Here is a 27,176-nt window from a genome sequence, read left to right as displayed (position 1 = left end):
CAGGTGAAGTTCAACTGGCAATACTCACAGAAGAGACAACCACAAAGGTCACTGCCACCCTGAAGGGTCATCAAATACCTGCCCCTGAAAAGCAACAGCACAGATAAAAGCCTACCATGGAAAGCACTGCCAACACCAGACAGGGTTCTTTGACATCTGATCCTGAGCCCATCCAACAGACATTACATGATGTAATACACGCTGCCAAACCACTTCTGGTTCTGGGACCTCATACACAAAGCATGTTTCTTATTTATGTTCACTTCTCAATTTTTATTCTATTTCTCGCATGGTCTTCAAATACAGTTTTACAGGTCATTTTTTTCTGCTACAGATACTGTTGATCTAAAAACAGAATAATGACAGTGGCATTCCAACCTTAATGAAAATTCATAACCATGAAAGATATGTCAACATATCACTTTACAATCCTAGAATGATGGTATTGGCCTGACGTTCCATAGGCTTATACAATTAACTTCTATAATAATAACAAAGTCATAGGAAGAGAAAATGTGGCAACTTCTTAAAAGCCAAGAAATAAGGCCACAAGCATCCTATGCTGTTATGCATCCAGATAAAGTTGACTCTGGTATCCATGAACAAAACTCTCCCAACCTGATAAATCAAGGTATCAACTATTCAACATGTATTCAAAGCTGTATAAAAACTAGTGGCATTCAGCTCTGACTTGCATGAAATCCCACAGCACAACCCCGTACCTCTCTAAAAAAAGTGAAATGAACTTGCTTCAACTTAAATACTTTGCTACCGCATTAAAAAAAATAATTGTTCACATTCTGCAAAGGAGAAAGAAAACCAAACAACAGCAACAAAAAAAAACCCCAACCAAACAACAAACCCCCAGACCATCCTGTATATGACTGCACCAGAAGGCCAAACACAGTATTGCCTCACAGGTTGCAGACAATGTTACTGCAGTCTTAATGCCGTCCATTATAGGTTATGTAACTTCCATGCAGCTGGAGGCTCGTAAAAAGAACTGAACTTCCTCTGTGCACCACTGAAAAAAAAACCCCAGGAAAATTTAAAAGGAAGAGAAAAACAGCGGATGGCAGCAGGTGAAAGAAGCAAGGTACTGCAAGCTGCATACCATTGGCCAATTGTGTATCTGGGCCACTGGGACTTGTGTGAAATACCAATTTCATAAATGATGCAACTAGCTCATTACCAGATCCCATACCACACTGATTCCATCCAATAACCAAACATCTCAGTCCTGTGTAAAAACATTAAACTCTTGGAACATTTAAAAGTAGGTAACCATTTAAATAATGTGTAAAAATGTGCTTATTGTGGCATCTCTTATAGAAAAGTTATTTGATACAAATGTGCAGGACTTGAAGACCCTGATTTAATCCAACTGGTACAAATAGGCTTTGAAACATGGTGACTGTTCCAAGGACAAGTCTCAGCTGCGGGCCAGCTCTCTCTCTCTCACCGTCTTTCGTTCACAATCCCATGTGAATGTTACCAAACCCCCCTGTGAATTGCTGTTTCGGTCCCAAGAGAATGGTAACCTCACACAGTGACAAACTGCTGTCTGAAGGAAGGATCATTTGGGATCTGTTCCCCTTACCCAAGATGGTCAGCCCCTAGCCTTGGACACGAGGCACAGTAAGAAAGGTCAGTGCCAAGGACAGATTTGTTCTCTATTGCGGATTTAGGTTATTCAAAAGTGCCACACCTTGGACCTATACCATTTCACTTTTCAAAAGAAAAAGTTACAAAAACCGGTAAACAAAAAGTTAGCATACGGCTAAGTTTATATACACTGAAGTTTACAATGTTGTCATTAAGTGACTTCTGCCACAGACCACTGCACATTTGTCCCTAACAAAGCACAAAGCTTGAACCAATGGTCATTAGAAGTGACAACGGGTCACTGCTTTATCAACAAGCATAAAGATAGTCAAAAATAGAACTGTAGCTACTTATCTTTAAATTTGCTGATTGACATAGGCAATCCCTCCCGTTCGTGCAACTTCCAGCTGCACATCCCGCTCTATGACAAAGAAACAAGCTGCACCTTTACAGGTACTTCTGCCAGAGACCACTTTTCTGTCGACACGTGAGTGCAGGGAACTGTCATCAACCACAGGACCGACTGAGAGGGATTCCTCCGAGAAGCTATAGCCCATGCAAGATTCCTTGGCACTTCACACAGGACCAGAAGAGGACAAGGTTTCTTTGTTAAAAGAGTGTTTTCAGCAGCATTATCCCCTTCCAACAAGTTACAGTCTGAACGTGTGATGGGTGATTTTCGCATAGCCCCTTCTACCAAGCTGGCTTATTCCTGGCTTTGTGCAGCTAGACCATATGAAGATCCCCACCACTACCTCCCCAGCTGTTTAAGGGACTACGATACTGGAACAGTTCACTGTCAAGCACTTCACAGGCTTCTTCCAAGGATAACAACATCCTTAGGAAATCCTTCCATTTTAGCAATTTCAAAACAACCCAGCTTGCTGTAAAATTCCAGGATTCTTTTATCATCTGGTCTCACTTCACAAAAAGCCCCACGGGAGCCTGAAGGAGGAAAGAAACAAAACACTGTAGAATAAGTTACTGTAACAAGCACAGGCATCAGATATTACTAGAGTTCCCACCTATTTTAACATTTAAACCCAATGAAATCACTGATCCAATTTTATACAAAGTATAGTGCCCAACAGATCAGATTTATGGCAACATAACTGACCACCCCCTGAAGACACTGTACACTGCAGATGTCTTGTCAAATCTGAACGAACCCTCTGCACACCTTTTATTTCACATAAAATCATCCGGAAACTCTGATGTTGTCTCAGAAAACAGCACCAAATTGCACAAAGGAGTTGTGAATCTCAGGTGCACAGTCAAGCAGACAGCCAAGTACTTCCCCATATTGAAGGTTTTGGTAATTACCCACCAGCACATGCTGCCACACAGAAGAAAAAGCATCATTACCAATACCAGGAGGGGAAATAGAAACATTCATGTGCTGTTCAAGATGTAAAAATGTGTGCTCCTATTGCCAAATTGTTCCCTCGGTTCTTCCTATTTTCTCATTTGCAGGATAATGGCTAAAGTGAAAAGCTCCTTTTTTTCAAGGACAGCAGCAGAAGTCAGCTATCCAAAAAGCTTTTGTAATTATTTACCTAAATCTAGACTGTCAGGAACAGAATCTCTCAGGCAAGTATAGTATGTTAATATAACCACCCAAGTTTGTCTTGCATCTTAGAATTAACATATACTTAGGAAACGAGGAATTTTGAGTGCAAGAAGCTTACCATTAGCTTTTAAAGAAGAGAGCAGGCAGGCCATCATACTTTTAGCCACGCTTGGATCGGTCACTTTTTTGTGGATATCAATCTTTATCAATGATGGGAAGTTGGCAAGGAACGATTCTGGCAATACTTCTTGCTCTTCATGGAAACTTAGCATTATTTTCTGAAAAGAATATGGGAAATAAGACATTTAATCATGATCCAGCTTTTCACTTTCATTTGTCTTTATTTAAAAGCTAAATGGATAAAATCCCACAGAATCTATCTCAACAGCAAAGTACAAAGATCTCCTCTCTGCTCACAGGAACAGCCTTCAAGCCCACAGTCTCACAAACCAGACTTTTTCTGATACTGTACCAACAGCAAAATGCATCTCAACGGAAAAGTAGTTTATCAGCACAAAATCCCTCCTGCTTTCTCTGATATTTGGCTTTAAACTTCAGGAAATTAAGGCCCTTTCTCCTTTACTGCATCTATTACAGCTTTGCAGTATTTAGCTTCCAGTGTCTTTGCATTAACTTTGCTTCAAAATCTGAACTTACACATGCAGTTGAAAGCACAGCACTCTGCAAATGTAGAAGAATAAAGTCACAAAACCTAGAGACTGCAGAATTAGCTCCACTTCAATAGTGGCAGTACAGCTATTAAGACAGCTTCTAGTCCCACCTAATTGAGATTGCTGGTATTTGCTGCAAGGCTGGGGGAGTTTTTGTGTGTTTGTTTAAATGTACTTCACTTTTCTCCCATAAAACATGCCTGTAAGTAGTGGCCATTTTCACAATGGGGTGACAATCATTTCACTCTATTTCTAGGAAGCTTTGCTTTGCTTGTGTGAAAGACTGTGCTCTCAGAGCCATGACCTTTCCTGTAAGACTTTATCCAAGTCCTAGTCAAATAAAGCAAGAGCACACTGCATATATGCCAGGTTAGACCTCCCTTACCAGCTGGGGAGTCCCTGAGGAGGCCCACCAGTCTGCTACGATTCCTTGTATTCAGACAACTTGTTGGAGAATATTCTTAGCACTTGCTGAAGGCGAGATGTCATTTTGCATCATTTACAGCTGCCACACGCCACAAATGTCTCACAGACTTTAACATCAAAACCAGACACTGTTTTCCATAGGTTTGTTTTCCATACTTAAACTGATGCAACTATCAGGGGTGAGCCTTACCTACAGCGTGGGGAAACCACTATCGCAGGAGAACAGAGCAGAAGCAATCCTTAATTTTCTCTAGATTAAGGTGTCTTATATTTACTGCATTGATTACTATTAAAGTACACCTCAGTGGTGTATTACAACACACAACACGTATCTGATTAGCAGAGACTAATTTTACTGTCACCTTCTAAAATGCTCAATACCATGCTCAAAGACTTCAGAAAAGTACAAAAGAAATCATTACATGGAAACTGAAAATAAGAAAAATAAAGACCTGGTTTGGAAAAAAAGAGTTCAGCATGCAGTTCTGATCTCATGGTTTATACTAACCTCTGCCTCAGACAGTTCCTTGTCACTATTTGGTTTAGTATATTTTTCTTGCATGAAAGGGATCCATGACATTTTGCATTTTTTAATGAAAGGAGTCACATCAACTGTTCCCAAAGCATAGCCACATATGCCATCCTCATCTTCTAAGACAAAGCAGTAATCCAGGCTGAGGGTGAGCAGGCCTCCTACTAACCTGCAGAAAGAAGTTTCCAAACTCAGTCAAAAGAAGACCACTTTGAACCAGTGTGCTCTCCAGGTACTCTGGAGAAGACTCTAGAGTCAATCAAATAAGTGTCAAGAGTCCTCCAGTCACAAAGTTAGTTCCTACAAAGCATTAATTAACAGACTGATGGAGTGTCAAAACTCAACTATGAGCAACATCTGCACCTCAGGTTCCCACAATTTAATTCCATACACACTGCTCTTCTGACTCACCAGAGACACAAGCCTCCTTCCCCCTTCTTGCTGCCATTACCTCCTTGTTCTTCCACCTTCTCTTTTGGGTATGTTTTGGTACCAGTTACACATCCATCCTTACCTATCTTCCTGTCGCACACAGAGCAGCCTGTCTACCAAGTTACACCTAAATTAAACACTTAAGACATTAAAAAAACCCTCATTCTAAACAGCTCATTTTACAGATCAGATTTAATGCCTTTTTTTCCTTTAGCTTCATCTCACTTGTCACTGCTTATTCTTTTTTCAAGCTGGTAGAGGTCATCTGGAATACATGTATCAGAAAAAAAAAAAAATCAAGGCAGTCAGCTGGGAGATTGGCCTTCATAAAACATTCAATTATCTAAAGAACTATACTAGGCTGGAAAATAGACACCAGACGAAAATAGATACCAGACTATGAGAAATGCTAGTTGCATTCTTTCCCCCCTTTGACTTTTAAAAATTCAAGTTAAACAGTGCTAGGACTTGATCCTTCAGAACCACTTCTGTAGGCCATTAATTCCTAATACATACTTGTCTCCAATTAAGTCTGGTAAACTATGGAAAGGTTGATCAGCTCCATCAGCATACATTTCTCTGCAGATCTTATATACAGATGCCTAAGAGGAGAGAAAAGCTTATTTCAAGTATCAGTGACATTCAGAAACTATCAACTATTTTAGAGAGACTTCATTAACAGCTCCACAGTAAAGCAGCACTGTCAGGCATTTAAGTTACACAAGAGTACCCATCTATGAGAAAGGCTCTACTATCCCCACACGTTGTAAGAACACAAGTTTAATCTCCAGGGTTAGTTACCAAAAACTCACTGAGGATAAATACCCTCAAGCTACAAAGTTGATTTTCTAAAACTCCAACATTCCAGTGCAACAATTTAACCATTGTGAAGGACAGACACACCCTGACTTTAAAAGGCTTTCAGCTGAAACTCCTTAAAGAGCAAACTTTCATCAGGCACACTTTACATAAGAAAACTTTACACTTTTCATCAGAAAGGCTTTGCATTTGACACCTCTCTGTATCACCAACTTTTTAGGTGGCTTACAAATATCAGTTCTGTTGCCTACAAATGAACATACCAGCCCATGTACTGTCCTGGTCTGGGGTATGGAGAGGTTGTTTGTGAGAACAGCAGAGGACAGAGCTAGTTTAAAAGTGGCAGGTAAAGAAGTCTTCATGTGCTAGCCTTGCCTGTTCAATTGTCTCCAAAGTCAGGTTCATTTGAGCAGCTGCAAACTCAATCTAAATACTTATGTTTCAAAGGAAACATGTTTCATTTCAGTGTAGCTACAAATGCAAAAGTTGAAGCTACCTCAATTCTTACATTGTTTAAACTGCATCCATAGAGTGTTAACTGTTGGTTAATATGTCACCTTCAAGTATTCTTCTGGCTAAGCTAACAGGAATGAAACCACCACAATTTCATTAAGGGATGGAGTGACTTTAGTTACTCCACAAAAGGAAACACGTCACTAACGTTAGTGAGAAGTGTCAAAAGCAGTTACCTCATCTTTAGGAAAGTAGGGTCGGATGGTGTACACTTTGGAAGTGGGTGTTAATGGAGGTGGTTGAAAAAAGAGGTCATTTGCCCCATCAATAGGCAGCAAACGCTGTGAAAACAAAACACTTAATATGACTGTATGAACAGCAAAACCCATCGCTCTTGGGTGTGCACTGCAGACTCCCAAATTAACATTTGCTACTTGCAGGCACCCCAAAAGAAGGTGGGGTTGGTATGCTTTACAAACGCAAAGACCTTATCTGAATAGGAAATATCCAATTGGGTGTTTTAAAATATGCAATTGAAACAGCACATTAAGAGTCTGTTAATCTTATCTGTTTTAAAATACTTTTTTACCAATCATATCTACACTGTCTCTGTATAAGAACATAGAATGTCAGGAGGAAAGGTTTGGTCTGAAGAGGGTTAACTGGCCAGAGGAGACACTTTATCCCAAAAGCAATGCGCTGACTCAATTTGCTGCGCGCAGAGCACCTGTGAGGGGGGAAAAGTAGACTGCCAGAAAAATCCATGAACAAACTTGAACATGGCATAAACAGCAGTTGAAGAACTATTTGCCAATTGCAATCTTTGCAACAACGCGCATTACAGCTTTATTTGACGAGGAACCAGAATTTGGATGACTATCCCTTTTGCTCATGGAATTCCCATTGGCAGACAAGCATGCGCGCATTGTGCAATTGCGGGCGCAGGTAAAAATGCTGTGCGACCTGCAAAGAAACAATGTGAAATGTCCAACTAAAGCCGCTGCGCTTCGCATGCGCGTGGGACAGGCAGCATCTCCTTGAGAAATTACTGTAGAGAGGGGAGGAAAATTATTTTAAACCAAGCTGTAAGGCTAATGGGCTTTGGACCAGAAAGCCTTCGGCAGACCAATCCTTCCAGACCTCTGATGTGCAACAAAAGGTTTCTCATAAAACAAAGAAAATGTCATTCAGTTGTGAAGTCATATTGATACCTGGAACTCTCCTGCTAGACCACCTCTAAAGGCCCAGGGTTCTTGGTCTCCACTTAAGAACTGTGCTGAAGATTGACTACGACACCCTGTTGAGATCAGATCCAAGCGGAGAACGTTACGAGAAGGGGGATTTCCTGGGTGTCTAACATGTCCAAAAAGCCAACACACACTTGTGGAAAAAGCTCTCTAACTGAGCTAGAGTCCAGGGCTTGGGGGGAGGCTGTAATAATGGAAGATTTTATACAGACTTTGTGCCTGTGCACTAACTGCAGTATCCCAAATTTGTGATTACCCACAACAGACCAGTCTAAGTGCAACTGAGGTGATTCAGCTCACACACCTCATTCTAGACCAAAAGGCACAGGAATGGTGCCATGCACAATTATATAAGCTTCCCAGATGTTTTGTACACATCTTTTTATATATATATATATTTGTAGCAGAAACATCTATTTCACCTATGAAAAGATGACATCTTGGAAGCTACGTGGCTCAGTAGCCGCTACCCTAAACTTTCGTTCAAATACCATTATCACAGCCCCTTGAAAAAAATAAGGACCTTTCTGAAGTCACATTTCAATAATGATTGTTTCTAATCTTGTCAGAAAACTAGGACTGGCAATGTATGCAAATAGTCTGGAACAGTTCAGGCAGCCAGAAACAGCGTTCTTGCAAGAGACTATTCAGATTTACATAAGCCAAGCTGTATCTTCGCAATGCTGCTGACCCATTAAAAAGCTTCACAGTGTTAACTGGAATTGACTCACAATTTACCAGTACAACTTAACCAGTACACACTGCTGGCCACAGGTAATACCAGCTTTGCTTTTTAGCCTCTTGATTTTTTTTAACTCCTCAAGCATATCAGACACAGCAGGGTCCCTGCTGATCAACCAGCCACAGCAGGCCCAGCTTTAGTTTATGTTTGCTTTAGAAAAGAAACTTCCAGTAGCTGCTTGGCTTTTAATAGTGTTTTACAAGCAAGGCACCACAGCCCTCACCGACTAACATAAATGACAACTCTTGAGTTAAAAAAAAAAAAAAAACAACAAAAAAACCAACCCCCAAACCAAATGTAGTATCTGAAACAAGAGATTTCAACCACCCACCCAGTTTTCTGACAAGATGAGCAGCACAAATACTCTTTTCCTTTTGTGGACAGCAATCTATCTCCTGTTCAAGTAACAGTCTCAGATCAGTACAGACAAGTATGTTGTGCTAGTCAGAGAGTCCCAAAGTGTGCCAAGTTTGACGTTTATGAGAGTTTAGGAATATATGTTAAATACAGACTACCCTAAAAAGCATGGTAAATTTCAGAAACAATCCAAGCATCAAAATTTGAATTTGGTTTGCTCCCACATCTTAGTTTCCATGTAGAAAGATAGATCCCCTTCACAAGATTTAGTCAGTAACTTGGAAGACAGTATCTGTCTGTCCTTTGAGACTACAACTTAACTAGCACTTCCAATGATTACAGTAAAGAGCTGCGTGAATGAAGAGCTGTATAAATGAAAAACATAGTTAATGCCTTAGTCGCTGCGCAAATGTGACTTCAGTTCATGCCTACTGCACATCTAATCTATCTGAGCTGCCTCACAGACAAAACCTTTCCATTTTAATTAATTAATGACGACGCGCTGTGAACATCTGGCGCTGTCCATCCAATAGCAGTAGAAACGTGTGCTGAGGATTCTCCCATCTGTACACAATGGGGAAGAAGACAATAGAAGTCATTAGTAATCCATAGTACTGTACAGCCACACTAATTTAAGGGACTGAATGCTAGCTGGACTTGGAAGGAGAGGTGAGGAAAGTGAACATTCAGTGGACCATTGAGCACACCATTGTGGAAACTAATTTGTTTGGATTTGCAACATACTTGGCTTTACAGAATGATGTATTTAACCGAAGACCTTTGCTTTGTATGTATTTACACTAGTGATAAAATGCAAGCTGAAGACAACAATATCCCCTCTTACAGAAGCACTGTTAGCATGAGAGTATTAACCTTTATATGTGAAAAACTCTTAAACTACCTAATACCAGTTTGAGTACTGGAACAGAACAGTCCCAAAGTTAACAGAGCAAATATTTACAGAGATGGCTTCCAAGATGAACTACTCCAAATATTTGATGCATTTAAAGTCAAACCTAACTTTAGAGGGACACTGAAAAATTAAGAGAATTTCAACTGTAATCAGTAGTTTGATAATTCGGAAATGCAGTCTTAAATTGGGCCCTCAATGTTTAGAAATTACAAGAACCACTGCTGGCTTGACAGAGCTTTGGCCTGGAGTTTTAAACATTAACTTATCAAAAAGAGGGCATTCTTTCTAGCTAAAGGGCAATATACAGCAAGAATAGTCAAGCTGGGGGAGTTGGTGTTACAATGGTTTTAAAAATGTACAAACTTAAAGCTTTTAAGCAGCATTAGGCAGAGATGATAACATATGAAAATGCTGATGAGTTTTCCTGTTTTCCTCCCATACTAGTTTTCTTCTCTGCACTTTGCAGAAGCCAGTCATAAAAGCTCTTCTTTATCAACAAAATGTATAGGGATCAGATATTTAATAAGCACAAAACACAGGAAGTTGCTGTGCAGAGTGACTTGATGACTCAACAGGTCTTCTGTTCCTGCTTAAACCTGCCAGCACTTAAGAATATGATTTAAAGACAATCCAAACACTAGGACTAGACCAAGGCTGTGTAATGGTTAACCACTGTGAGCTTTGTGACACCTAAAAAAAGTGTGACTTGAGACCACCAGCCTTGCTGCCTGCTATGTATGTAAAGCAAGTCCACAGCATATTCCTTACAGCTGGATTAAAACCTGAAAGTGAAATGAGGTCACTACAATTACCCAGGCCATGCTGGTGCTATCTGCCAACTCAGGATACCCCAAAAATCTTTCAGGAAAACCAAAACAAAAAATGAAACCAAACCAAAATATAAAAATAACAATTAAAAAACCCCACAACAAACAACAACAAAAAAAAGCCAAATCAAAGATCCAAAACCAAAAAGTTGCATGTTAAAAATCAAAACCAAACAAAAAACAAAACCAAAACTTGTTTCAAGATCAGATTAAGTCTCAGATCAGATCTGTCCAGAGAGCTCCACAATTTCCATCCATTAAGGAAAAAAAAAAAAGAAAAAAAAATTCAGCAATTTGGAAAATATTTAAAGGAAATTCTTTTGCACCAGAATAGCCTTCTGCTAAAGCTCGCATGCGCACAGGGCTGGGACGATCGGCTTCCTTTGGGCCAGGCCCATTGAAAGGTCACTTCTGCAATTGTTCTGTTGAAGACAGCAATAATGTGATGAAGACAGAGCAAGCAGCAGATGGCTGATGTGGTCACATTTCATAGTGTCATCTTCCAATCATATAGAGGGTATCCAAAGAGTTACATGGCATAGTCCAGTGTGCATTCAGTCAAGAGTAAGCTAAAGTCAACACTTACGTGTCAGATGAGATTCAAGTTTCATTAGCCCAAGAAGAAAATCAAGGTCTCCAACCTTAAGCATCCAGCAGACTTCACTTACAATACCCAAGCAAATTCACGGCAAGCATTGCTTCAAATAGTGAGACACAAAAACCTTTAAATCAGGGCCAAAGCAGACCCCGTGTCCAAGAAAACACATTTGCCTGATACTTTGTTTTCCCCGTGGGCTAATTAAAAAAAAAAAAATATATATATATATATATATATATGTACACTATCTGGGATTATAATGGCTCCCAATGCACCTACCTAACCACTGCACAAAAGATTTCACCATTGACATAATACTCTTGATATCCCAGACGTAGGAGTACATATCATAAAGGATTGTCCTGTTGGCACAATTGGAGAGACGAGTGAACATCCCCATCACCAAGCTGCACATCTCTTCAAACTTGGCTGCTCGGTTACGCCATTCTTCTATCTATGAATGGAGGCAAAAGATCCAGAAGATCAAACACAGCCTTCTAAGGAGGAGAGGTATGAAGGAAAACTATACAGTGCATGAGCTCATTTTACCGGCAAGGACTACCCACATCACACGAGACTCACAGATATTCTCTACAGTTGTTAGAAAAGAGACGTACAGGGATCCCTGGTCAAATGCAGCCACCAGACTGCCTTCACAGCTAAATGGCACTACAGGGCTTAAAACAGTAGATTCCACTGGAGGAATGAAAATTACTGACCTGTGGTTAGTTATATACTACCCTTCAAGTCCAAGGAAGTAGAACACCAATCTCTATTATGAACAACAGATTACTTGTAAATCAAAATCCTGAACAAGTTGAGAAACAAGATTCACACTCACTTTTTCAGCATCTTTTCCTTTGCAATTAACACTGACAACACTGCTATTTGCTCTGAGCCACTGGAATTCTCTCAGCATCTGCGCACCTTTGGGCCCATGTTCATAAGGAAGGTAAAACAAGTCAGCAAGAAGCTGCAGGTCCTCTAATGTCACTGGTTCTACTGTGTAGAGAGGCTTTTCATTTGGCCCAGGCACAAATTGTTCTTTGTTAATTTGCTCATCAGTTTGCATAGGGGCAATGTCACTACCAGAGTCTTCCTGCATGGACATCTCTGGGGACTTTGATTCAACTATGCTCTCCTTATCAGTATCCATTGGCTTCAACTCCTCTGCCATCTTGGCTTCAGCAATATCTGTCAGTATCTGATTAGCATTCTTGTCTGCGTCATCCTGTTTTTCCACCACCGTGTCCATGGGTTCTTCATCAGATTGCTTCTTCTCTTCCTCCTTTACCAAGGCCGGTGACTCGCTGCTCAGCGCTGCCCCCTGACTCATAATAGGTTCTTGGTAAACTGTGGTAACCACAGTTGCTGCATTTAAAGAGGATGGTGCCACCAGAGGCCCTACGTCCCCTACAGTAGTTTTAGCACCACTGTGGGCCACTTGCCTACCTGAGAATAAGAAGAAACAAGTTTAGAATTTTCCATATGTGCCAATTAACATTCAAATCAGCAACTTCTGCAAATCACAGATGATTATGTTGCCACAGCATCTGAACAATCCTTTTAGTCCTTTGCCTGTTCACTTCTGTCACTCTAATTCTAACTACTGACTTCATTTTTGCAGGTTTCCCCCTCCACATAACTGGTAAGCAAAGATAAAATGGGAGAAAAGCTAGGAAAATTAGTTAATATTTATGTGTTGCCAGCAGCATTTCTGACTGACATCAGAATAAGAAGCTCCCAAAATTAACCATTTTTTCCCTGCACCAGCTGACTTGTTACAGGTGTATCTGGATAAAAGCACATTTCAAAATAAGAGACTGATGCTTAAATATTTCAATTGCAAAAATGTCTTTAATCTAGGGAAATGGAGACATTCAAAACATGATTGGACACTGTCTTTGGCAACCTACTCTAACTCACCCTGCTTGAGCAAGGTGATTAGACGAAGACGTCTCAAGAGGTCCCCTTCTAACCTCAAAAATTCTGCAAAAATGGAGATGATGCCTTAATTACTACTCCTCACCTAGTGTTTTTGCTGCAGTTGAGCTTTAGAAAGACTCAAAACACTACAGCAGTTGAAAAGGGTAATTGCACCAGAGCAGAGCTAGGAGGAGAAAAGGTCCCTCCATTACATCACCAGTTATCAGAAAAGGGCACTTTGACTACCTGAAATCCATATTTGAGAAAAAACAGATTTCACCTTAGATCCCAAGCTCCCATTGCTACAAGAAAGGCGTACAATGCTGGAAGGAACCCAGCTGGTTTCTGTAGACAGAAACTCAGAAAAACAAAGAGGTCTTACAACAAGTGGAAAAATATGGACTCTTCTGGGCCAGAACAGCTTACAATAGTCTAATGCCCACTTCAAAATCCTATTCTTTCAGGTCCCATGGAAGTCTAATTAACAACAGGGACTATCAAGATCAAGACTCTTCTGTCTTGTACCGGAAGTGCCAAAGGCTCATGTATCAAGGTTACTTCTGCTGGTCAGTCAGGACACTACAGGCACACTGCAGAATGTCAAGCATTCTTATTCTGTTATTAAGGTTTCCCTAATTTATAAGGCAAGAAATGCTTCTGACTGAAAAGTATACCAATTGCCATCTAAATGCAAGAACTGAACATTTTATGCAATTTTTCTACCGACCCCAGAACAACATCAAATCAGACTCACTGCTGTATTGCTGAGGTACCCCAAATTCCTGCAACCATTCTGTTAAGGCCAACTTCAGGGCCATTTGTGGGCTGTAGAGAACATCTGTTTCAATGTCTTCATCGCTTCCCTCATTTTCCAGTTTAATCTGGATAGAAACTGTACTATCTTCAGTATCAGCTACAGAGAAAAGTTTGACAGTTATCATGCAAGTTTCATTTTAAATCAATTAAAATAATAAGTCATGTTAGACAAAGTATTCAAGCAATCTCTTAAGCCTTACTTCACAAAGAGCATTACATCCTAATAAGGCAATATGGAAAACTATGGTCACCATCAATGTTAACACACCAACTATGCAGAAAGTAGAAACTGAATGAAGAGAAGCCAGAATGTCTCTTTCGATCTGAACTGCTTCCATTCCAAAGAAATCAAATCCATGGACACTTAGATTTGTGCATTAGAACTGGTTTGCTGAGAGTGCTTTTTCTACAATCACAGATACGTCTCAAGACTTCAGAAATTCTCTAATAGCATGCGCTACAGATACTTCCAAGAAAATCAATAAAAGAATCTAAATAGTCGCCTGAAAGGCAATGAACACCATTTACTTCTGGGATAGAAAATGCCAGGTCTTGAAAAGACAAGACCTTGAAAAGAAAAAACTGGTGAGAAAAGGCTAACACTTATGCGTACTTACTCATTACCACGTCTTTTCTCACTCCATTCATGTTAGACTTGTACCAGGTTGCAAGCGTGTGAATAGCAACGTAATTGGCTTCAAATTCACAGTTTGGATTGGTCAGAACTCCCTTTAGTCGAGGTATAAGCTCAGTTGACCGACCTTTGTAAGGCCCCAGAAAAAGCCTCTTTTGATCATAATCATTAGCATGAATGTTATCCCAGATAACTGGTGCTCTCCTGATGATCTTAGAAACTTCTTCGATGGACTCTACTGGAATGTCTTTGGATACAACTTTCGGACCTAAGAAGGAAACAGGATAATCAGCAGGTTTTGCATTTACCTGAAGATTCAACCCCCAAGTAGCTGGACAGTTAATTTTACCAAATATAAAAAAAAAAACAACACAAAAAAAAAATTAACACTAGCAGTTAATTAAAAAAAAAAAAAGTAATAAAAAAATACATTTACCTGTCCATAACACCTCAATGCCAGGAAGCAGCTTTTCTCCTACAGTCCGTAAATATGGTGACTGGGCAACATTTGGGTAACAAAAAGTTCCACAGTATTCTGCATAGAAGAGAATGTTACTGTTAGTAAAAGGATACACACCTGTGACACATACAGGTGTCCCACAAACACACTGAGAGAATAAGTACCATTTGAGAAGAGAAACAAAATTAATGAAGAAAGGCCCAAAAGTCCAAAGCACAGATAAAAAGCACATGATGAATAACACTTAGCATAAAGACCAAAATGGAAAGGCAGATAATTTATTTAAAATTACTCAAATATTAAAATAAAAAATACCAAAATAAATTCCATAAATAGAAGGGCAGGTTACAGCAGACAATATGCAAAAAATCCTAGAAACCCTAAGACTGATTATGAAATGCAAATACTTGAAAACAGTAACACCAGAACATGTCTCTTTAAGGATAAGTAGAAGTTCTGCAACAGACACAAGCCACCACAGTGTAAGGGGATAAACAAATTAACACTGATGATAACACTGATACTGAATTGAATTTCCCTTGCAACACTCCACACCTCTGAACACAGTGATTCTTGCTCCTTTACAATATTCTTACAGGTATTAGAGGAAGCTTGCAATTGAAAAAAGAAATTACTGGACCCAAATGCAAGTCTCCTTATTTTTTAATAAATAAATAAAGCAGCTCAGTGACTAGTGAATGTGGGTAATCCTCCTAAAGCCAGGTACCACTGAGAGAAGTCAGCACAGACTGCTCTGTACTTCTACTCTAAGCAAATTCTAAGAAAACAACAACTAGCCAGATCAAGAAGCAAAAAGATTATGGTACAAGTCAAACATAAATCTTCCTTTAACCTCATCTGCAGTTCAAACTTCTCAAACCATTCTTTGCTTGGCATTACGCTTTTCAGAGATGTGTAGATCTGGCAAAAACTCTGCATATGTTAAAATTACCTCAACCTTTCTTTATAAGTCAATTTATTCAAACAGCCCCAAAATACTCCTTAATGCACTGATTCCCATAAGATAACAGCCTCTCTCCTTTAAGGCCGAACTAAAGGATTCATCTCATTTTACCTGTAGGACAGAAAAGGAATGTGTCTGGTTCTCCTAGATATTGATAAATTTCATTCGTGATCGAGACCTGAGCATGAGCAAAAGAACTGAAAACTTCTTTATCTGCTGCACACATGTTGTGATCAATATCATCAAACAGCAGTGCAAAAGATCTACAGCCAAACTGGGAAACCTAATACAAGAAAAAGGGAAAGAAAAAAAGAAAAGCATAATTTTGAATTTTTAAAATAATTTTTATTTTATTTTTAATCAAACAAAATAATTTTAAAATCTAACCTATCTGAAAGGAAAAGCTACAGGTAAGAGGGAGAGAAGGTGTGCAAGGTAAGACAGACTTTGGTATCTATACGTGATGAATGCCTATTTCTGACCCACTGCTCTGCTTCTCTCAAACACAAGCCCTCCAAAGACCTGCAATCTATTCCAGTTTTAACAATCCAAGCCAATCTCCATGGACAGACAGCTGGAAAAAAGCTAATTCTGTAATAGCTGTTGGACAAAGGAAAGGAATCTATGAAGGGAACAAACATGACGCATATATCAGGTCTACCTCCAAAAGGTGCCTACTGTGGACAGGAATTCTTGCTTTAGAAACGCATCTTGGCTTCAAGGCCCTAAAATACTCTGAAGGCAAGTTCCTAAGAATAGCCTTCAGAATCCAACACAAGATAATACTTTTTGTTTTGCGAATCACTTTTTTGGTTGGTTTTAATCTAAATGATCACTCGCCTCTTCTGCAATGCAACCTGAAAACATCCACTGGAATTGTTCAGAGGCATTCAAACTAATACTAGTGCTAAAAACATTCAAAAAACTAGTGAAAAGCTGCAGGAGTGAGCCCTGAAACCGTGGTCAATTTGTGTCACACCCACCTGGTCAAGCTTGCGTTTCAATGTGGATACCTCTTTAGGATTAGAGAAAGTGATGTCAAGTCCAGGAGAGATTGCATAAATGAACTCTATTTCATGTTCTCGTGCAGCTGATATTAGAGTCATCAGCTGCTCTGGAAATCAAATTAAAATAGTTCAGAAAGATTCAACAATATAACCAAACCCTCAGACATCTTTACAAGTAAACAATAAAAATGCAGATGCCTCTTCTACAACACCACCATCAACAACAATAACATTTGCTGGAATTTCTTAAAACTAACACAGCAAAAAGCATCAAATTGTTTGGAAGAGTTCTCAGAAATTATGCCAAAACTAATACAACAGCTGTCCTTTAAAAGTCATTTTCCATATTAAAATGATTTACAGGTTGAAAAAATTCTATCTCAACATTGTGAGACAAATGTGAATGCAGCCTGGCTTTACAGTATGCACATCAACAGTTCTAGAATTATTACTCACTTTTTCCACTTTTGTCACACATACTAAGAAAATTCAAAGTAGTAATTGCACCCTGCATGACACTGATTCACATGCTATACCTATGACAGAAGCTCAGGCTACATCAAAAAGGGTTTCAACATCACTATGCAGAATTGATTATTTTAAGAAACAAATTTAAAATTTCATCTTCTATACAATAAATAAGGTATGGAATTATTTTTTTGCTGCTATTGGCAATTACACTGCAGTATCCTTTAGACTGTATTTCTGCAGTGATTCAAAATGGCCTCCAAGAAGGATTAGTTAATATTGAATGAGAATAATTTTCCCTTTGCCCAAGGAAAATTAATAATCCCCACAGGCTAATAGAACACTGCAGATCACGTAAATGCCAAAGGTGGAGAAAAAGCCTCACACCAGCCTGAACAGGTCTTACATTCTCACTAAAAAGTCAGGAGCTGCTTGTCTAACTGGCGTTCCCTTCGCCGAGACAAGCACTTCATGAATCACATAAAAGGGTATGCTATTTGCTCATTAACCTTTTTTCTTTTCTGAAGCAAATAATTTTTACTTCAAAATATGGCCCATATGTTCAAGAGCCAAAGAAGTAATTTTGAGCAACCTTCCCCTGGAAAAAAGAAAATCTCATTAAGACAAAAGCCTGAAAAGCAGTTTCAGAAATCATCTGCAGAGTTACAGTTAAAAGAAGTAAATCTATGCTTGTACCAAAGCTCCACTGAATACATCTGCCAGGTATTAAGAAGAGGTCTCCACTCACCTTTGGAAATGGCTACAGAGATTAAACAGACATAAGTACACTTAGCAATGACCAGTTCATTCAGAGGTCTACTTATAGAAAACACAGAGGCAAATAAAGGCAATTACCTGCTTCCTCCACAGAGTACATTTCTCGCCAGAACATCCTGTGCTTATAGTCATCCTTTGGAGCATACAGGTATGTATTTAGTCCCCACTTCTGAAGTCTGTGAACACAGGAAGAAAGCGTTCATGGGAAACTAGCCTACAAATTCAGGAATTCTATCGTTTACTTGATACAATTTTTTTACCTGGCCTAATTTATTTTCTCTTCATTGATCATTGTTCTTATACTATTAAGTCACAATAACTTTATGCACAACTGGTATTAGACGAATTCATTTTAGGCAGGACGGAAAGGTGAATACAAGCCCACAGTAATGTAGATATTAGGCAAAAGTTGTTCTAATTTAGCACAGTAATTCCTTCCAGGCTTAAGTGGAAGATTATGATTATATTGCGATGGAATGTGCTGCAGTAAGAGGAAGCATGACTTGCCTTCTAAAAAGTTCTTTCCTCTGCTCCATAACCCAAGGTCTTCCATAAAATCCTATGGGAAACAAGATTTAAATTATCCAGTTAGCTTATGCCAGCTCCATGAAACTTTATATTACAACACACCATTTTTTTCTTCTGCTACATTCAGCAAAAAAGCTTCCCAAAACAGGAAAAAAACCGATCTAGTTAAGCAGCACTAGCAAAGTGTAATAACCCAAACAGATCTAAATTTAAAATGCAATTATAACTTGTTCCATTTCCTATGATCTAAAGTCTTACAATTTTGGCCATTGAAGCAATTAATTTTCAGAATCCAAACTGTACTCCTGAGCATATGCCCTTGATGAGTCAAGTCAGCATTATTTTAGAAGAAGACTGAACTGCCAGAACCTAATTAAACTGTCACTCCAGACACCTACAAAATAGATTTGATTGTAATATGAACATGAAGACACTTGAAAATATTTACCAGCTCAAAAATGCTTAACCGATGGCACAGATTAGAATGCTAAATACACAGAGTATATAAATACATACTGAGTAATAATGTGCAATTAAAAAAATGTGCAAGTGAGTCAGGAGAATGCTTAGGATCTCATTCCTTCTATTCATCTTAACAGGCTCCTTGTCAAAATTAACTTGCAAGTTGATATCTTCAATTCCCACATTTCTACAAGCTAAGACTATGTCCTTGAATCATCATATAAAAGCATCTACACAAGTAATTTTAGAACAGTGCATAATCAAAGCATGCAATTCCATGGAAATCATAACTACTTCTGGTTTTAAATCTAATCCACTCTAGAAACATAATATTTTAAAAGCACTCTCAGTCAATTAAATTCACTTAGACCTATATGCAAACAGTTCAACCACAAGTGGGCACTTCAAAACAAAGTTTCAGCTTGGCAGGCTGTGCAAAGACCAGAGACTAAAATAACACTGAAATTTAATAAGTTTTTATTGTCAAACAGCACGGCCAGTCAGTGATGAATGATGCTGCTAATACACAAAGCTCACAAGTCCCTGCAGAACACCAGTTCAAAAGGCAGACTCCATCTTCATTTCCAGAGCTTTCCACCATTGTACATCTGTAAATATTTGGTCTTGTGGACATCAAAATCACCCTCCTACAACCTTTCAAAATCCAAAACTGATGCAACTGAAGCATTTTCTATATATTTACATCTGTTTCAGTTACCTATTAAATAAGCAATGCTCTTTTAAGAAGCTTAAAAGAGGATTAAGTTTTAAGAATTAATCTCTCAATGAGTGCTCTTAGACTAACTGGCACCACGAAGTGGCAAAGCTGCGTAACTACTACTCCTCGCTTAACAGCAAAGCAACAAATGGAGGACAGTTCAACAGAGGAACAAACGAGAAGAGGCACAAAAACCTTCCATCTTATTTCACGCAGAACAAATGTCTCATTTTCACCAGGCCTCCCTAATTCTGATCGATGCTGCCCTGAGAAACTCAAGAACCCAGAAAAGGAATGAAATACTGCAATACCTAATAAATACCACCTATGTCTCATGACTGGTTCAGAACACTTACGGCTTTACGTATGATACCATGTTTCAAACCTAGGAGCCTAAAGCTGAGCAGGGGCCTACTAAAAAAAAAACAATAAAAAAAATATCATAGAATCACAGAATGGTTTGTTTGGGTTGGAAAGAACCTTTACATCATCTAGTTACAACTCCCCTGCCATGGGCAGGGACACCTCACCCTAGACCACGTTGACTAAGGCTCTGTCCAACCTGGCTTTGAACACTGCCAGGGACAGAGCATTTACTATTTCTTTCAGCAATCTGCTCCAGTGCCTCACCACCCTCACAGTAAAGAACTTCTTCCCTATATCTAACCTGAACTTCCCCTGTTGACGTTTAAATCAATTTCCCCTTGTACTATCACTACAGTCCCTGACGAAGAGTCCCTCTCCAGCATCCTTATAGACCCCTTCAGATACTGGAAGGCTGCTACGATAATCAGATAACAAAACCAAATTCAATAAGACTGAGAGAACATGCTAATCTGAGGTGACACTTTTCTATCTGTCCCATTTCTTAACTGCCAATGTCATCAGCTGATGACAAATCTTGGAGCTTGTTTTCTGTCCAACTAAAAATCAACCTGGTTGCATTCTACTCCCTCAAGACTGTGTCAGATTAACACAGAGTCAACAGATAATGCCAAATACATCATCCCAGTTACACTGCAACTAAAATGACAAGACAAATTATTACGGTATAGGCAGTGGTTCTGATATAAACCTGATTAACAGATGATCTATAGTCAAGATGTATCAGCAACAACATGAGGAAACATGCTGTTACAATCTGTGTTTCTGTTCACTGTTAGCTGTCTCCAAAGCCTTCCATTTAGCATTCTATCTTCACACAACTAATTCTATTAACAAAGGCATCTCTATGCTGACTGTATTTAAGGTCTAGTAAGTGCTCAAAATAAAGGCCTTACTCCAGTCAGCACAATGACATTTGCAGAAGCCAAATGGTCTTCTCTATGATATGAAAAAAAGGCACTCTGCAAGCAATGCAGATACTGACTTTGATAAACTGCGTATTTCCCTCTCCATTCTGTTAATCATTTTGTTCTCCTACTGGAGATTCATTATAGGTGCATATATAATAGTAGCCCACAGGAATTTATAACAATTCTGAACCATCTATTATGTTGGGATTAAACCATTTTTCTTGCTGGCATTCAACCATCTGCTTTAACTGGCCTGTCATAAATGCAGATAAATCCTGCAGTTATCGAGAAATGCAGAGTCCCTTTATTCTGCAGCTTCTGCAACAACTTAAACCTTTTAATGCTGCAACGACACCAAAAGACAGATTACTGTTCTACAGCGCAATTCAGATGGTAAGCTACAACACTTCTGAGAATAAGAAGCATTTAATATTAAATCCAGAACTATGGAATCACCGATCCCCTACCCAGGAAACTGAATCTGAGCCTCTGGCGCAGAGCAAGAGCACGTACAGCTAGGCAAAGGCACAGCAGCTCTTCTCTCTCCCTCCCACCTCCCTCTTTAGACACGCACTAGCAAGCGAGCCGCAGCACTGCCTCAGCCTCCACTAGGTACCGTCGAGCCGCCGGGGGTGCCAGGCGTGCCCTCACCCGGCCGAGCAGCTGCCATGAAAGGGCACCCCCCGCCAGCGAGCAGCTTCCACTACCAGACCTAGAGGCAAAAGCCCCGCCCGGGAGCCACGGCTCCTCCCCACCCCGCAGCCTCTCTCTCTAGCGGAGGGAGCTGCGGCCAAGCACCGCGCACCACCCTCCTCGCAGAGCGGGCTCCTCCGGGCGCCGCAGCGAGGCGGGGGAGGAGCCGGGAGCAGCAGCGCCACCTGGGACCGGGCCTCCCACGGATACCGACTGCCCCCCCCATCGCCAAACACCTCCCAGCCCCCGGGGATATTGGGCCCCCCTCCGGGAGCTCTTACCTTCCACGACGCCGCACAGGAAGCGGCGGGAGCCTAGCGCGGTCTCCGTCTCGGTGTCAGTCTCTTCACCCCCCGGCACCGGGCCTGCGGCGGCGCCCGGCGGCTCTAAGGGAGCGCCGGGCACGCCAGCTGGGTTGGGGCTGCCTTGGGGCTCCTCCAGCGCCGCCTGCCCCTCCTTCTGCACCATCCTGCCGCCCGCCGCCAGGACCCCCGCTCGCTGGGCCGGGCCGAGCCGAGCCACCCCGATCCTTTCCTTTCCCCTCTCCACAACCCCTTTGTCTCCGCCGCTGCGGGCCGCCGCAGCTTCCTGTTTACGGAGCCCTGCGCCTGCGCAGGGAACCGGCCGCAACCGGTCCGCACCGCCCTGCCCGCAGCCCCCTCGCTGCGAGTTACGCAGAGGAACCGCCGCGGGGACCTGGGGAGCTTGCACCAACCACAGGCAGGAACGACACGGGCCACCGCAGCCTAACGGAGCCCCCCGCCGCCCGCCGCGCCGACGGCTCCTCTCCGCTGGAGCGGGAACAACAGACTGAGGAGAGGGAGTTACCTCAGCAATCGGGTGGGCGGGGGTGACGGGACGCGGCGCTCACGGCGCATGCGCTGAGCGCGGAGGACACGCACTGCGCCTGCTCCGGAGCCCAGCGGCGGGAGGGGCGAGACTGCGGCTGCCCAGAGCGCCTGCGCAAGGAGCTAGCGCGTTCGCACAGCGCATGCGTGAGGGGATGGGGCCCCGGGCACGGCGGGGAGGCTGCAGAAGGAGAACGCGCAGGTGCCCGCTGTGGGGTGTGCGCATGCGCTGTGGGGTTTGTGTAGGGAAGCGGCGCCGGTGGGGGGAAGGTGGAGGGATGTGTTTACTTCGGCACAGCGCATGCGCTCTTGCGTAGGTTTCCTTGAGGGGGGACCCACTTGTGGTGGCGTCCCGTAAGCTGCGGGGGGCTCGACGGGGTTTGGGGTGAATAGGATACCGAGTTGTGGGGCTGCAAAGGGAAAGGCCTTTGTAAGCTCTTCTTCCTCTGCTCTCAGTACAGCCCGGGTGATGTTACTTTTGTGGGTGTTTGCATGCCTAGAAGGAGCTATGAGGATGGGCTTTGAAGCTGGGAGCAGCTCAGTAATTAAGAGCCAGGGGTCTGAGGTCAGGCGGCATCTTTTCAGGGAGAAGCTCCAGCCGTGTGGAACTGTGAGGGACTGGGACGCAGAGCATGACTCAGAGACCACAGGGCTGAGAAGACCACATCCCCTGAGGCTGCATGGAGAGGTCAGCAGGGGAGCCCTTCCAGCCCATTGGGGAGGCCACAGCAGGTACCAGCAGTGAGAAACCAGTGAGCAATAAGCTGCTGGAAACCTCAGTTGTGAGGAGGGGCTGGAGGAAGGCTGCAGACATCACGGCAGCCATGTCATGTTTTAGACAAGACAGAACAGAATGAATGAAACCTAATTAAATATACCCCCTTCCCCTCCGATTTGGACACTGTTCACCCTTACCCAACTCACTCAGCTCTTCCCAAACCTCCCTCTTGTGTTTTTGAAGGCTGTTTCTTGCTCTTTGAGCTTATTTTCACTGATGATATTTTGGCATGATGAGAAACCCAAGATGGCTGCGTTTCTGTCTCTGCCTGTACCTGTGCTCAGGAAGCTGCAGCAAAGAGCCTGGCCAAGGAGTGTCTCTAATTGCCATCATGTCCAATCGAAAGCTTTCAAAGAGCAAAAATAGCAATTGTACTGCTACCCTAAGTAGTACCTACCTTGTGTTGCCATGCAACAAGGCTTTATAGAAAAGGTAGAGAGTAGAAAGGCATAGAATTTGCGTGGAAAGCACACAGTACTCTCAATACCACCATATGCAGAGCTGGGCAGTTGACTGCTAGGTCAGAAGGGACCCTGAAACAGGCATCAGGCTCACAGCTTTGATAGTGCAAAAATAATCATGCAGTAACAGTTCTCCCAGTGTTGGGATCTCATCCTTTTCCAAGATGTTTGTATTTCTAGGCAGTATTCAGGATACTGGGGTGAATCACTGCCCTAGGCTGCATCAGCTGCCTCATCCAGTTGCTAAGCTGTTTTTCCCACATAACTACTGGTCTTTTTCCCTCTGAAAGCAGAGGATTGGATGTACTGGGAAGGGTGGGTTACAAGGGAAGACACACTCAGGTCCATTTCTCCTGCTGTACAGAGACCTGGGTGACAGCTAGCAGGTCACAAAGATCCCCGGGGAGTCAGAGGCTTTGGAAAGAGCAGGCTCACAGCTTTCCCCATCACACAGTGGTAATTCTCCCCGTAGCCAGGGCCTATCCTTTTAAAAATGCTTGGTAGTCCAGGCAGCAATTCTCATCGAGCCTTCAGTTCCTGCACCACAGACTGCATAATGCTGGAGGGTGTCACTGTCCCCCATCAGGTCCATTACCCTGTTGTTCTGCTGTCTTCTTACTTACGTGCTTCTTTTTTTCTCTTTGTTTTGCTTCAGTCCATTTTCCCAGGCTATGCTTTTCGAAGGACCAGCGATCACCCATCAATTCACATCCTTAAAAGAAAGCCATGTCCAGTCCATACCTACTTGTTCAAAATGGTAGCTGACTATCTTCTTGTTAGCTCAGCCTTAAAAGCCACATTCTGACAAGGGCCACCTGGTTCCAAGCTGGAGTTCACCCAGCAGCATCTTATGACAAGCTGCAAAAACACGTGACAGCTCCAGCTCACAGCCTTTTAGCAGGTGCAAGACTCTACTTACAGGGCCATCAATGGCATGGACAGGCTGTTGGAAATCCTGTCCCCTGTGAATGTCCCAGAGTATCTGTGCAGAGCACCCTAAAAAGGCTGCCAACCCTCTGCAGAGACACTCAGCCGCTATTTCCCCCACTATCCCCAGGGAGCTGACAGATGCGAAGACATAACAGTGGTGTGCATAGCGATTGTGGTTAGATTTTATTGGTTTTTTTTGTTTGTTTTTATTCTTTTTTTTTTAACCCATATTATTGTTATAATACAAAATATACAGACTGGAGATGCCAAGCGGGTTGTGGGTCACCATGCCCCAGGGCAGGGGGGTCACGCCATGCGACCTGCAGCGTGAGGGGGGTGGCGGCATCTGCTCCATGTGGGAAGGGATGGTGGGTACCCCAGAGAGGGAGGACAGGGAGACGGAGCTGTGAGGGGTAAGGGTTGGGATACCTGCCCTCCCACCCCTGGGAGACTGCACGTGGGAACTCAGCCCCACAGCAAACCCAGGAATGGGACTGTGAGATGAGCAATGTGTTGAATGAAGCTAAAAAACACATGTCTGCAAGGGCTGGGCCAGGGGCAGTCCTGCTGGGGAGCAGCCCCATAGCTTTGGCTCAGGGCCCTTAGATTAGGGTTTCTAATAGCTCCAACACCAGGGGCTTAGCCTGGATCTAGAGCCCAGCCCAGTATGGGTATTGGCTTTGCTCAGCCTTTCCCTTTAATTTCAGACATCACAGCTGGGGCCAGCCCTAATTGCTTTTGGCTGCTAAGGATGCAGAGGCTGGACCAGCAGAGCCAGGGACTGATGAGTTGTGCCTGTGGGATTGCACAGAGGGGCTTTTGGGGTTGGCATGGGTTCATTATCCCATGGGCATCACCGTCCTAGCTACAGCTGAGGCCTGCCTTCACAGACCCAGCTCTGAGGAGCTGGTGGTGCCAAAAGCATAAGGAGCCCCAGGGTGCTGTATCCATCCATGAGGTCCACAGGCAGGGTTTCATATGGCCACACCAGGAGAAGGGGCTGAGCTTGCCCTGCCTAAAGGTGACCCTCCATCCTTCTGGAAGCACAGCAATGACTCCTAGCCCGTCCCAGCTTTGATTTCGTCCCCAAGGAGCTGCTAGCTCAGCCATGTCACCAGCACAGGGCTATGCCTGTGGGGACAACTCTCTGCCCCATTGCTCACTACCCAGTACCCTGGGTAGGCTGGGGTGAGCAGGACATGGGAGCAGGGGAAGGGCAGCAGCAAACGGTGCTGGGAGCATGGCTGTGAGGCCCAAGAGGCAGGCTGGCTGATAGAGGCCAGCACATCTCCCTCCTCCATATGTCCCCATACTGTGGCTGCTGTGTCCTGGGGAGGGGTGGAAAGGGTGTCTCTCCATTGGAGCCTCAAAGTGGATCCGTGACATTCCCTGTGTGCCAGCACCCCAACCTCGAGGGATAGGAACTAAGGTTGCAGCTCTCCCAGCCCTGCATCCTCCATCCTGGGAGACCAGTGCCACAAGAGAGCACCTTGAGGTCTCTTTAGTCTCTCCTCATTCCACATCAGGATGAGCCTCCTAAGGACTAACTGGGCCTCCTGGAGTGAGGGGCTGCTCCCTAAAACTCATGTGGGAATGAACCCCGAGTGCCTGTGCGGCTGCCTCCTCCAGGCATGGCCCCTCTGCCCATGAGGGTGGCCAGCAGCTCCTGGCGGACATGCTGGACACGCTTCCTGTGGCAGGGCACAGCCAGGGCATGGGAGGAAGCTGAGGCACTGGCACCCAGTGCAAGACCACTGGACAGTTGGGGCTGAGCCAGTGCTGGGGGCTCCCAGGGCTGAGGAGGGTCAGGGCTGGGGTGCTGTGGCTGCACGGGGCGCTGTGTATGGGGGAAATCTCTATCACAGCCAAAGGCTGTGGTTTCCCTGCTGGGAGTGGGTGCAGGGAGGTCCATCCAGGCCAAATGCTCACCCCGTGTCAGCCATGCCCATGCTCCAATGTCCAGAAGCACCTGCTTGGGATCCCCCAAGGACAGCAGAGCCGGCCCAGGGGGAAAGGAGCATCCCGGCACCAAGCATGTCTCCGGGAAGGGAGGCCCATTTTCATGGAGGTGTCTGTGCAGCCGGTGGAGAGGAGGCTTGAAGGAAAAGTCGAGAGAGAAGCAGGTTCTTGGCCCAGTGGCAGGAGAGATCAGCTGGAGGCAGGTCCGGGAGCTAAATCACACTGTCAAAGAGCTGCATGGACCGCATGATGTTCTCATC

General features: G+C 43.0%; 2 protein-coding genes and 1 long non-coding RNA gene across 5 annotated transcripts in view; 1 reads left to right on the top strand and 2 right to left on the bottom strand.

Moving 5' to 3' along the window:
- Window positions 1-245: 245 nt before the first annotated feature.
- On the bottom strand, window positions 246-22,806 carry OGA (O-GlcNAcase). The gene is made up of 16 exons (XM_065672089.1): window positions 22,222-22,806; window positions 18,752-18,803; window positions 18,323-18,420; window positions 16,976-17,106; window positions 16,104-16,275; window positions 15,005-15,103; window positions 14,552-14,836; window positions 13,873-14,031; window positions 12,034-12,644; window positions 11,472-11,646; window positions 7,720-7,805; window positions 6,745-6,849; window positions 5,753-5,838; window positions 4,781-4,973; window positions 3,294-3,453; window positions 246-2,550 (listed from the first exon to the last, which is right to left on the bottom strand). The coding sequence occupies exons 1-16, from the start codon at window positions 22,406-22,408 to the stop codon at window positions 2,414-2,416; spliced, it is 2,736 nt and encodes a 911-aa protein (XP_065528161.1). The 5' UTR covers window positions 22,409-22,806; the 3' UTR covers window positions 246-2,413.
- On the top strand, window positions 22,788-25,227 carry LOC136010624 (uncharacterized). Its single transcript, XR_010610941.1, has 3 exons — window positions 22,788-22,990; window positions 23,374-23,520; window positions 24,683-25,227. It is a non-coding gene; the product is annotated as an uncharacterized LOC136010624 (long non-coding RNA).
- KCNIP2 (potassium voltage-gated channel interacting protein 2) overlaps window positions 25,134-27,176 on the bottom strand; it is a 44,822-nt gene continuing 42,779 nt past the window's right edge. For all 3 annotated transcript variants that reach the window (XM_065672092.1, XM_065672091.1, XM_065672090.1), the window contains one exon: window positions 25,134-27,176. In XM_065672092.1, the coding sequence (XP_065528164.1) occupies window positions 27,129-27,176 (48 nt within the window). In that variant the 3' untranslated portion in view covers window positions 25,134-27,128.

Source organism: Lathamus discolor, chromosome 3, assembly GCF_037157495.1.
Source record: "Lathamus discolor isolate bLatDis1 chromosome 3, bLatDis1.hap1, whole genome shotgun sequence".
Lineage (NCBI taxonomy): Eukaryota > Metazoa > Chordata > Aves > Psittaciformes > Psittacidae > Lathamus > Lathamus discolor.
Note: the sequence above shows the minus strand (reverse complement) of the source record. Positions and strands in the feature narration are given on the sequence as shown.

Excerpts from the sequence above, each read along its gene's own strand:
- OGA (XM_065672089.1), bottom strand. The coding sequence starts at position 22,408 with ATGGTGCAGAAGGAGGGGCAGGCGGCGCTGGAGGAGCCCCAAGGCAGC. Across the intron at positions 14,837-15,004 it reads CATTGAGGTGTTATGGACAG|GTCCGAAAGTTGTATCCAAA; the intron begins GTAAATGTATTT and ends TTTCCTTCTTAG. Across the intron at positions 2,551-3,293 it reads CTCTTCTTTAAAAGCTAATG|GCTCCCGTGGGGCTTTTTGT; the intron begins GTAAGCTTCTTG and ends TTCCTCCTTCAG.